The sequence below is a fragment of the Lissotriton helveticus genome, chromosome 6 (genome assembly GCF_964261635.1).
Source record: "Lissotriton helveticus chromosome 6, aLisHel1.1, whole genome shotgun sequence".
In the NCBI taxonomy this organism is placed as follows: domain Eukaryota; kingdom Metazoa; phylum Chordata; class Amphibia; order Caudata; family Salamandridae; genus Lissotriton; species Lissotriton helveticus.
The window spans coordinates 2,042,878,822-2,042,891,094 of record NC_136067.1 but is presented as its reverse complement, the minus strand read 5'-3'; the positions used below and the strand labels follow the sequence as shown (position 1 = coordinate 2,042,891,094).

Below are 12,273 nucleotides of genomic sequence, written 5' to 3'. Positions count from 1 at the left end.
GAAATTGACCGTATTAATTTGGAAAAATCACTTTCTGTAGTGGACAATGGGTTAATGACTCTGTCCTCCAGAATTTTTTCATTGGACAGCATTGTGTCTTCAGCAATCGATATATTATCGCAAGACTTACTGTTATTACAACATGGTCAGTCACAATTGCGTTCTATTGTACAGCTTGGCTGGACGTTACAAAATCTGCGTTCAGGCTATGTGCCTTGGCGTTTAATCAACACAACGTCACTATTCCAAATCTTTAACCTTACTGATAGACAAATCGGTATGGCTCAGAAGGGTGCTGATTATACAATCTTGAGCATTGAAAAACTAGAAAGATTACCGTTGACAATGTCAGAACGACCTGTCAGTGAATGGATAATCCACGGAATCATAAATATTCCAATCTCAACCTTCAGGTTTCAATACTGCCAAAAATATATACAGGCTGGCATGTACGAGAAATTGGGAAAGGGGTACCTTAAAACAACATGGAACCTGCCCTATTCACATGCATGTGTCAGTAACAAAGGACAGAAAGTGTTTCTTAGTGGCAACAATTGTGCTATGTCACTAAGCGGCACGCTTCTGTGTAACGGTATTAGTTTGCACGGAGCCTGTGAAGGGAATTCATACAACCTTTCATGTCACCAGCAAGGCGCACCTGCAACTGAAATAGAACCATTCTTTCAAAGACTCTATAATGGGAGTTACATTCTTATTGTAGACCGCAGATGCTGTAGTCTTATGCCCGGGACTCCTTATCTCGTCACTACGACGGCGAAGGTCAAGTGCTGTGGACGTTCTTTGTTTCCCAGCTCCTTTCCAGACAGGGAGGCAAGGGCATGGCCCAGTTTGAAAATTACTTCTATTCGAATAGACACTTTAAGCAGAATGAAAACAGTGCTTCTTCAGACGCCTACAAGGCTCACGTCATCTAAAGAAACGTATGATCTACAAGTCGCAAGGACGACTGCAGAGATACATACATTATTATCAACTAATTCCCCCGTACATTTCGCGGAAATCCTGAGCGAAATCTTAAATATTTCTGATACCACAGGGGTCTCAAAGGTATTTAAGACAGTATTTTCGATGGCATTAACACCATTCAAAGCCATACTGGGTATTTTTCCAGACTTCGTCCATTCGATTTTTGGCGGACTTCCCCTGATCCTAGGACTAATTGCAGGAATCCTATTCCTAGTCCTTATTTTTCGTTATGGCAACCCATGTCACAGATCAAACTCTCGCGACAATGGAAGATACGATCCTAGCCATTGGATACCGGGACCGGATATCAAAAATCCTGGGACTATCCCGGCTTAGAGACCTAAACATGACTTGGTTTCTATCATTTCGACCAATGTGGCAAAGGTGTGTTTTACCTGTACTAAGGTGTCTGCTATGCGGAGAAGAATGCGTGTTAGACACCTGTCTGACGCTACAATCGGATGCGCCGGTGGATGCAGATACACTGTTGGTTCCTACCAAGGTTCACGCACTGTGCTGCCCTCAAAGGCTGCCAATTCTGATGACGGCATTCCTGGAATCTTCACCACTGCGATTGAAGAGTAGTGAAGTTCAAGATGAAAGCAGCATCGAACAGGTACGACCTTCTGTCAGCAATGCAAATCAGAATGTCAATGGAGACAATCATGCGCATGAATGCATGGTTACCCCTATTTCCGACTTAGAGGAACTTTCCCATGAAGCTGTTGACAGTTTTTTCGAAAGCCTGAATGATATGATGTTCTCTCCGGAACAGAAATAGAGACTTTTGAGTAAACTCGCACACGGCGTTCCCTGAATTCGGCCTTCAACTTTAAAAATAAAGTCACATGAACAATTACAATCCAGTTCACGGACAGCAACTTTTTTCAGCAAGCCCCTAAAATATTTTTCTATATATTTTTTCCCGGGACACTGATTTTCTGCTTAAAGTAAGAGACTATTCCTAGAGAACTAAGATTTCTATTTTAGATACTTTATAGACTTTATAGACTTTAGCTGCCCGCTGGTATGTTCGCAATAGATTTTATGTGATGAAATGGTTTCGACTTTTTTTCTGTATAGCCATATTAAGAGCCATTTCATGTGTATTTCTCATATACCAACTATCAATAATGCATAACAATGCGTGTTCACTTTTGCATCTAATTCATAGCTTAAGTGCATACAATATATATGACTGCAATTTTTCAGTATATTTGAAAATTTCGAAATGCATTTATGTATTTTGGGGTGGTAAGGTATACACTATACTCTATAGTATGTTGTACTATGTTATACTATGCATAGATTAGTAGATATGACCATAGTTAGCGTGGAGTGGGTGTCGTGTATTTCTATAGGTTCTGATTCGATCCCCCTATTCCTGACCCTATTCTGGTTAAACTTACTAGCTAGTTAACTAACAGTCAGCCCATGAGGCAAGAAATCCCCCATGATGCAGATACCGTTATCTGACGCAGTCACACTACGGCACAGGAACGTGTTATCTGATTAGGTCATAACGCTTGAGATCTAATTAGACAAGCGACATTCCTCCAGCCCCTGATAAGGCATACGACGTTCTCATAACAAATCAAACCTATGACAACCTGGATAATCCGTGCGGCCATTGTTTTGATTTCACAGAGAACTTTAGTAAAGAATGTGCTAACGAGCAAGTCGTATGACATCTTTATTGACGTACCTATGTCCATCCTTACGTCAATCTCGGCACCTTTAAGGTATAAATATTGCCGACCTTGCCCTATGCAAACACACGCGTGGTGACAAGACGGAGCAGCCATACTTGCCGAAGCCGAGAGCAGAAGCAGACCCCGCAGGCAGCAGCCCCGCCTTCCTGACGCGCTGAGAGACGCGCTGCTATCTCAAGCCGAGAGACCCAGCACCGGCGCTTCTGGGCAGCCCTCGCAGGCAGCCTGGAATATCGAGAGCAGAGAAAGAGATACCATTCCTCATTCATCCTAAATTCCAGGTACAGAACTGAATAACCCCTCCTAGAGAATTCTTTAGTTATTCACTTGGCAAAAACAAACTTAAACTAAACTGTAACTTTCTATTCCCGCCCACGCATTAGACTTAGGTCAGGTACACGGGGTAGGCGTATTTAGAAACACCAGTTGAGTACGTTTAGTCAAATGTATATGTGTATGTAAATATATTTTAATCATTTTAAACATCATATGGCTCAGAAACCATATCAATGTTTTTACAGTATTATTTTATACTATTGCTTCTAATGTATGCACTTTACTTAACTATAAGTATTGCAATAATATCGATCCATTTCTCTTGTACGAGAAAAGAGACTGATCAATAAATAACATCTTTTATTGAACACGCCCGTCTCTTCCTTTTCTCTACATTCTGATGAGACTAAGAATGCACGTACTGACTGAGTAAAATAATTGCCTTGTGCTCACACGACTCTCGAGATTGACTCTTGATTAGGGGAGAGCAAAGTTGTCATGTTCTATGGTTGTCAGAAACTAAATCCCTTCTTGTCTAATCAGGGGAGTTAATCCTTCCTTGAACATTCGAGAAAGTTTCTAGCGAACTCTGAGCTTAGCTGGCAAACCCAAAAATTAAGTCTAGTATCGACAGTAGTAGACCTAGTTAACGTCTGGCCTAGGCCTTTACTGCTGTAGGCACTATTCCAATGCGCAGAGCCTATTGGGAAAATAGGAGCTACACTACATGTTATGCTGTGGTACAGTGCAGTGGTGTTACAGCATGAGACCTTCCTGTGGGCTGTTTGAAGATAAGACGCAGTTGTGTTATGCTGTGGTACAGTGCAGTGGTGTTACAGCATGAGACCTTCCTGTGGGCTGTTTGAAGATATGACGCAGTTGTGTTATGCTGTGGTACAGTGCAGTGGTGTTACAGCATGAGACCTTCCTGGGCTGTTTGAAGATATGACGCAGTTGTGTTATGCTGTGGTACAGTGCAGTGGTGTTACAGCATGAGACGTTCCTGTGGGCTGTTTGAAGATATGACGCAGTTGTGTTATGCTGTGGTACAGTGCAGTGGTGTTACAGCATGAGACCTTCCTGTGGGCTGTTTGAAGATATGACGCAGTTGTGTTATGCTGTGGTACAGTGCAGTGGTGTTACAGCATGAGACCTTCCTGGGCTGTTTGAAGATATGACGCAGTTGTGTTATGCTGTGGTACAGTGCAGTGGTGTTACAGCATGAGACCTTCCTGTGGGCTGTTTGAAGATATGACGCAGTTGTGTTATGCTGTGGTACAGTGCAGTGGTGTTACAGCATGAGACCTTCCTGGGCTGTTTGAAGATATGACGCAGTTGTGTTATGCTGTGGTACAGTGCAGTGGTGTTACAGCATGAGACCTTCCTGTGGGCTGTTTGAAGATATGACGCAGTTGTGTTATGCTGTGGTACAGTGCAGTGGTGTTACAGCATGAGACCTTCCTGGGCTGTTTGAAGATATGACGCAGTTGTGTTATGCTGTGGTACAGTGCAGTGGTGTTACAGCATGAGACCTTCCTGGGCTGTTTGAAGATATGACGCAGTTGTGTTATGCTGTGGTACAGTGCAGTGGTGTTACAGCATGAGACCTTCCTGTGGGCTGTTTGAAGATATGACGCAGTTGTGTTATGCTGTGGTACAGTGCAGTGGTGTTACAGCATGAGACCTTCCTGGGCTGTTTGAAGATATGACGCAGTTGTGTTATGCTGTGGTACAGTGCAGTGGTGTTACAGCATGAGACCTTCCTGGGCTGTTTGAAGATATGACGCAGTTGTGTTATGCTGTGGTACAGTGCAGTGGTGTTACAGCATGAGACCTTCCTGGGCTGTTTGAAGATATGACGCAGTTGTGTTATGCTGTGGTACAGTGCAGTGGTGTTACAGCATGAGACCTTCCTGTGGGCTGTTTGAAGATATGACGCAGTTGTGTTATGCTGTGGTACAGTGCAGTGGTTTTACAGCATGAGACCTTCCTGGGCTGTTTGAAGATATGACGCAGTTGTGTTATGCTGTCGTACAGTGCAGTGGTGTTACAGCATGAGACCTTCCTGGGCTGTTTGAAGATATGACGCAGTTGTGTTATGCTGTGGTACAGTGCAGTGGTGTTACAGCATGAGACCTTCCTGGGCTGTTTGAAGATATGACGCAGTTGTGTTATGCTGTGGTACAGTGCAGTGGTGTTACAGCATGAGACCTTCCTGGGCTGTTTGAAGATATGACGCAGGTATGTTATGCTGTGGTACAGTGCAGTGGTGTTACAGCATGAGACCTTCCTGTGGGCTGTTTGAAGATATGACGCAGTTGTGTTATGCTGTGGTACAGTGCAGTGGTGTTACAGCATGAGACCTTCCTGTGGGCTGTTTGAAGATATGACGCAGTTGTGTTATGCTGTGGTACAGTGCAGTGGTGTTACAGCATGAGACCTTCCTGTGGGCTGTTTGAAGATATGACGCAGTTGTGTTATGCTGTGGTACAGTGCAGTGGTGTTACAGCATGAGACCTTCCTGGGCTGTTTGAAGATATGACGCAGTTGTGTTATGCTGTGGTACAGTGGAGTGGTGTTACAGCATGAGACCTTCCTGTGGGCTGTTTGAAGATATGACGCAGTTGTGTTATGCTGTGGTACAGTGCAGTGGTGTTACAGCATGAGACCTTCCTGGGCTGTTTGAAGATATGACGCAGTTGTGTTATGCTGTGGTACAGTGCAGTGGTGTTACAGCATGAGACCTTCCTGGGCTGTTTGAAGATATGACGCAGTTGTGTTATGCTGTGGTACAGTGCAGTGGTGTTACAGCATGAGACCTTCCTGGGATGTTTGAAGATATGACGCAGTTGTGTTATGCTGTGGTACAGTGCAGTGGTGTTACAGCATGAGACCTTCCTGTGGGCTGTTTGAAGATATGACGCAGTTGTGTTATGCTGTGGTACAGTGCAGTGGTGTTACAGCATGAGACCTTCCTGGGCTGTTTGAAGATATGACGCAGTTGTGTTATGCTGTGGTACAGTGCAGTGGTGTTACAGCATGAGACCTTCCTGTGGGCTGTTTGAAGATATGACGCAGTTGTGTTATGCTGTGGTACAGTGCAGTGGTGTTACAGCATGAGACCTTCCTGGGCTGTTTGAAGATATGACGCAGTTGTGTTATGCTGTGGTACAGTGCAGTGGTGTTACAGCATGAGACCTTCCTGGGCTGTTTGAAGATATGACGCAGTTGTGTTATGCTGTGGTACAGTGCAGTGGTGTTACAGCATGAGACCTTCCTGGGCTGTTTGAAGATATGACACAGTTGTGTTATGCTGTGGTACAGTGCAGTGGTGTTACAGCATGAGACCTTCCTGTGGGCTGTTTGAAGATATGACGCAGTTGTGTTATGCTGTGGTACAGTGCAGTGGTTTTACAGCATGAGACCTTCCTGGGCTGTTTGAAGATATGACGCAGTTGTGTTATGCTGTGGTACAGTGCAGTGGTGTTACAGCATGAGACCTTCCTGGGCTGTTTGAAGATATGACGCAGTTGTGTTATGCTGTGGTACAGTGCAGTGGTGTTACAGCATGAGACCTTCCTGGGCTGTTTGAAGATATGACGCAGTTGTGTTATGCTGTGGTACAGTGCAGTGGTGTTACAGCATGAGACCTTCCTGGGCTGTTTGAAGATATGATGCAGGTATGTTATGCTGTGGTACAGTGCAGTGGTGTTACAGCATGAGACCTTCCTGTGGGCTGTTTGAAGATATGACGCAGTTGTGTTATGCTGTGGTACAGTGCAGTGGTGTTACAGCATGAGACCTTCCTGTGGGCTGTTTGAAGATATGACGCAGTTGTGTTATGCTGTGGTACAGTGCAGTGGTGTTACAGCATGAGACCTTCCTGTGGGCTGTTTGAAGATATGACGCAGTTGTGTTATGCTGTGGTACAGTGCAGTGGTGTTACAGCATGAGACCTTCCTGGGCTGTTTGAAGATATGACGCAGTTGTGTTATGCTGTGGTACAGTGGAGTGGTGTTACAGCATGAGACCTTCCTGTGGGCTGTTTGAAGATATGACGCAGTTGTGTTATGCTGTGGTACAGTGCAGTGGTGTTACAGCATGAGACCTTCCTGGGCTGTTTGAAGATATGACGCAGTTGTGTTATGCTGTGGTACAGTGCAGTGGTGTTACAGCATGAGACCTTCCTGGGCTGTTTGAAGATATGACGCAGTTGTGTTATGCTGTGGTACAGTGCAGTGGTGTTACAGCATGAGACCTTCCTGGGATGTTTGAAGATATGACGCAGTTGTGTTATGCTGTGGTACAGTGCAGTGGTGTTACAGCATGAGACCTTCCTGTGGGCTGTTTGAAGATATGACGCAGTTGTGTTATGCTGTGGTACAGTGCAGTGGTGTTACAGCATGAGACCTTCCTGGGCTGTTTGAAGATATGACGCAGTTGTGTTATGCTGTGGTACAGTGCAGTGGTGTTACAGCATGAGACCTTCCTGTGGGCTGTTTGAAGATATGACGTAGTTGTGTTATGCTGTGGTACAGTGCAGTGGTGTTACAGCATGAGACCTTCCTGGGCTGTTTGAAGATATGACGCAGTTGTGTTATGCTGTGGTACAGTGCAGTGGTGTTACAGCATGAGACCTTCCTGTGGGCTGTTTGAAGATATGACGCAGTTGTGTTATGCTGTGGTACAGTGCAGCGGTGTTACAGCATGAGACCTTCCTGTGGGCTGTTTGAAGATATGACGCAGTTGTGTTATGCTGTGGTACAGTGCAGCGGTGTTACAGCATGAGACCTTCCTGTGGGCTGTTTGAAGATATGACGCAGTTGTGTTATGCTGTGGTACAGTGCAGTTGTGTTACAGCATGAGACCTTCCTGTGGGCTGTTTGAAGATATGACGCAGTTGTGTTATGCTGTGGTACAGTGCAGCGGTGTTACAGCATGAGACCTTCCTGTGGGCTGTTTGAAGATATGACGCAGTTGTGTTATGCTGTGGTACAGTGCAGTGGTGTTACAGCATGAGACCTTCCTGGGCTGTTTGAAGATATGACGCAGTTGTGTTATGCTGTGGTACAGTGCAGTGGTGTTACAGCATGAGACCTTCCTGTGGGCTGTTTGAAGATATGACGCAGTTGTGTTATGCTGTGGTACAGTGCAGCGGTGTTACAGCATGAGACCTTCCTGTGGGCTGTTTGAAGATATGACGCAGTTGTGTTATGATCTTGTGGGGTCCTGGGTGGCTGCCATGAAGTCTGAGGTTGCACAATGCCTTATCAATCTTTATATATGACTCCTTCTCAGCGGGGCATGTGTGCCTGCGCTCTGTTGTTATCTTTGCACAACGGAAGGCAACCAGGTTACATTGTGTCAGTGTGTCTGTGTGACCGTGTGTCTGCTGCAACGGGGAATTCCTGCCCCCGTGCACCCGCAGCGATGACCCAGGCATTGCAGAAGAAAGAGGGTTGTGAGACCTTTCCAGAGATTAGCTCACCGTTATCACCTGTTCTGAGCACAATATTTTTTGGCCCACAATGTGTAGGCCTCAGCCTTGTACCATACCAGTGGATGGAATACTGACGCATGTGAGCAGCGTGTTGGTGGTGTGCATGGAGAGGCCAAATGAAGGAACCCCTGCCTCCTGTCTGCAGCTGTCTCCCACTGGTCCTGTGAGAACATTTTCTTCAATATAACCTCATCCAAGCTCAGCGTCTACTTTGGCCTAGTCATGTACCTGCTGGGACACTGGTGGCGTTGAGTGGGTGCTGAAACGCTGCGGAGCGCTGAGACGCTAAAGATGGTTCTTCTTTCGTCATGTGGTTGCCTACCAGAGCTTGGACTGAGAAAGAAGCAAGAGGTATGATCCCCACAGACATCTGTACGGACGCGGATATAAGAGGTTCTCCTCACCGAATGGTCACAGGATGGTCATCCATTGTAGGGTGCCTGCTGTAGATACCTAGGGTCTCCACACGTCAAGCTCTATGCCACCCAAGTCACATATGTAGCCATAACATTCACCATATCAGTAGCACTAGGGCATCCTTTTACTAGTTGAGTTTTCCTTCAAGTGCACCTTTTCTGAACAGTTTCTATGGTATTTCAACGTAACGTCCAATGACCAGAGGAAACAATGAACTATTTCATCTTCAATTGTGAGCAGAACTGGTCAAATTAACATACTTGTCACGCTTTACTGTGACAACAAGAAGAAACAGCCAAGTGGAGAGATTTGTTAGGGTTACAAAAGAGCTGACTCCGTTGATGGCGAAGGGAAGAATTTGTCAGAAGAAAGCATTACACGCACCTCTACTTACAGAACTTACCCAATTAGAGGTCATGTGTCTTCATCAGAACTCGTTCCTTCCTGGTAGAAAGAGAAATGTGGAGGAATCAAGGCTGCCGTGGATTACTGTGTTGTGAAGAAGAGTTTTGCGTGGTTCCAGTAGAAGACGAAGAGTCAAATGGACCCCACAGAGGGAGGATGAGGGATTTGACAGTAACGCTGGTCGGTTGGTTCCTGTTGTGCAGGGAAGGGTGCTCCCATGTGCTCAGATCTAGTAGATGTTGCTTATGTTGTAAACAATGCAGTGAGAGTTGAGGAGGAAGGATGGCGTCTGAGTGTATCTTATGGTTACAAGGGATTCCATCAAACATTGGTGCGATAGACAGTGTGACAAAAGCAATCTTTATTCAGATGTGATGGATGAGGAGTTGGTGGCCATCAGTGATGGTGCTCCCATGGACACGAGGAGCGGGGTTGCTCATCTGTGGTGTGTTGTGTCATGTTGAGGGTTTCTTGCTGGTTGTGAGATGTAGCACGAGCAATACGTTTATGATGAAATGATTCCATGGTTGTGATGCTGTGTTACATTAGTTGGGATGGTCTATACATTTGGCTATATATGTGTTTGTGGTGTGTATTTATATTCTCAATGTGGTCATACAGTTTGCGGGCCTGATTCACAAAGATAAACTTAGATTTTTGGGCTAAACTTCGACCAAACTTCTAATTTTACGACTTTGGGAATTCACAAACGGCATTTACGAGTTGTATCTTTACATCCGCACTCCGGCGGAGATCTGGCCCTAGTGCAGACATAAAGATAGCACTCATAAATACATTTTGTGAATTCCAAAAGTCGTAAACGTAGACGTTTGGTTCAAGTTTAGACCAAACGTCTAAGTTAACTTTTTTGAATCGGACCTACTGTGTGTGGTAATGTCTTCTTTTTTGTAAAGAGGGGAGCTGTGTGGTAGTTTGTGTGTAGTTCTGGTTGATGGCGGGATGCGTGACACACGTGTATGTGTGCCTGGTTTTGGTATACCTTAAATACTTGGAATTTGTTCTCCTAGGTTTGAGCTTGAAAATTGTCTGGAAGGTAGATGTCAATTCAACGTAGAAGTATTTATGAAACCTCATTCAGTCTCAGATGCTGTGTTTATCTGGTAACTTACCGGCTGTGCCACATTCACCAGCCTCCAGTTGCCCAGAGAGTGATATAGGACTTGTCGTGCCTGCATTTTTAACCTTGGGTGGGTCTGTTTAAAACACAGGCTCAGCCTTTGCTTGGAGGGCTTGCACCTATTTCCCAGAGGACTAGACCAAGCCGAAGCCAACTTGTTCCACCAACTTTCAAAGTATTTCACCTCTAATAAAGTATGAAACCCCCGCCCAGATTTCGCATAATTTGGCTGCCCCCCAATCTCCTTCTTCAATCTCTCCCAGTTCTTAGAACAGAAATATATAAAATATGCGATTAGAATAAGATGTGCACAATTTTATGGATGAAAATCAGTTTTCTTTATTTATTTAAATAGTATTATTAGCAAAACTATACTACATTCACTGACATAAGTTCTAATATATTCAAATTGTTACCCAAGGCTGTGTGACAGGTGCCTCTAAAGTTAACAGACTCCAATCTGCATCTTTTTTGGCAGGGATTTTGAAGACATGTACCCGTTTGATGTTGTGGAATCCTCTGACACGTAAGACTTTTCACAATCTTAATTCTTCTTGTTGTCGTTCAATGAAATTAGGATAAAAATATGTTGGGAAAGGGTCTACGGAAAGGACTTTATGAGAAAAACATACAAAACGTACATGGTTGGAGTACCGTGGACTACCATGATGTATGTGTACAGGTGGGATGTGATGATGTTTGTAGTATGCCCTTATATGATTATGCTGTTGTAACTAGGGACGTTGCGTGTTGCTCAATGCTTCAAAAATCAATAAAATGCAGTTCATTAAAAAAAAAAAAAAGAAAGGCCTTCGTAAAACAGTAATTACGAGGCCCTTGGTAATTCTGATTTGGCTGGTAATTCTGATTACCATGTCAATTGGGATTACATGATTTGCTGTAACTCTGAATTACCAGGGGAAAATATGTGGGTATCTGTGTAGAATTCGCAATGACCGAGCAGTAGAAAACTGTTAATGCCCCTTAGGTTTTCTCCAGAATGCATCCTCCGCAGCAGACCCAACCTCTGTGGACTTCTTAGTAATCTCTGGGGCCCCACAAGCGTTATAAGGCATGGTTAATATAAATGTGGCCGAGACCCCCATCATCTCAGGGGCATATCAGCAACAACCGGCGATAATTATCGATAAGCGTGCTTAGCTCTAGGATAATTATCGCCGGCTATTGCTGGATTTTTTTGGCGCAGATTAGCGCGCTATCAGCGACGCTTATCTCCAAAGCGATAAAAATTCTAGAGTTAGCTGCAAATGTGCGATTATCGCTGTAAATCCAGCGATAATCGTACAACGATTGGCGATACGTTGTTGATAGGGCAGGCCAGACTTAGCCATTATATCCACCTTCCATTGGATATAATAGCTAAGTCAGATTGAAAGCAGGCGTAAGAAAAGTAGCGATAAGCGCGCTTAGCTCTACTTTCCTTATCGTCATGCAAGTTAGCGGGCGGTTTGTTGATAGGACAAATGTCGGTTAGTGACATTTCTCACGTTATTTGTGTGCGGAACGCCCACTTTGCATCTCATTAGAGATGCAAAGCTGGGCGTTGAGGGAAAGGGCGCTAAGGCAAGGATTCACGCGATAGCGTGACCTTGCTGATAATGCGATAAAACTATTGCCGCTTTTCACCCGAAAACGGACGCTGAAGCGGCGATAATTTTATCGCGGCGCCTTGATGATATGCCCCTTAATCTCTTCACTGTTCTTTGTCTTCAGTTTTATGCATGAACAAGGATTGTACTGCTGACCGGCCCTCACTTACAATACAACAAGTAAACATACAACATTTGGGGACATTACTTTGGCTTTTGCCTTAGTGG

General features: G+C 44.7%; 1 protein-coding gene across 1 annotated transcript in view; it reads left to right on the top strand.

Annotated features, from left to right (window-relative positions):
* Positions 1-12,273, top strand: part of LOC144762010 (cGMP-dependent protein kinase 2-like) — a 243,369-nt gene that overhangs the window by 150,552 nt on the left and 80,544 nt on the right. Inside the window, exon 11 of the mRNA XM_078647174.1 lies at positions 10,914-10,961. Within this exon, the coding sequence (XP_078503300.1) occupies positions 10,914-10,961 (48 nt within the window). The remainder of the gene's footprint in view (positions 1-10,913; positions 10,962-12,273) is intronic.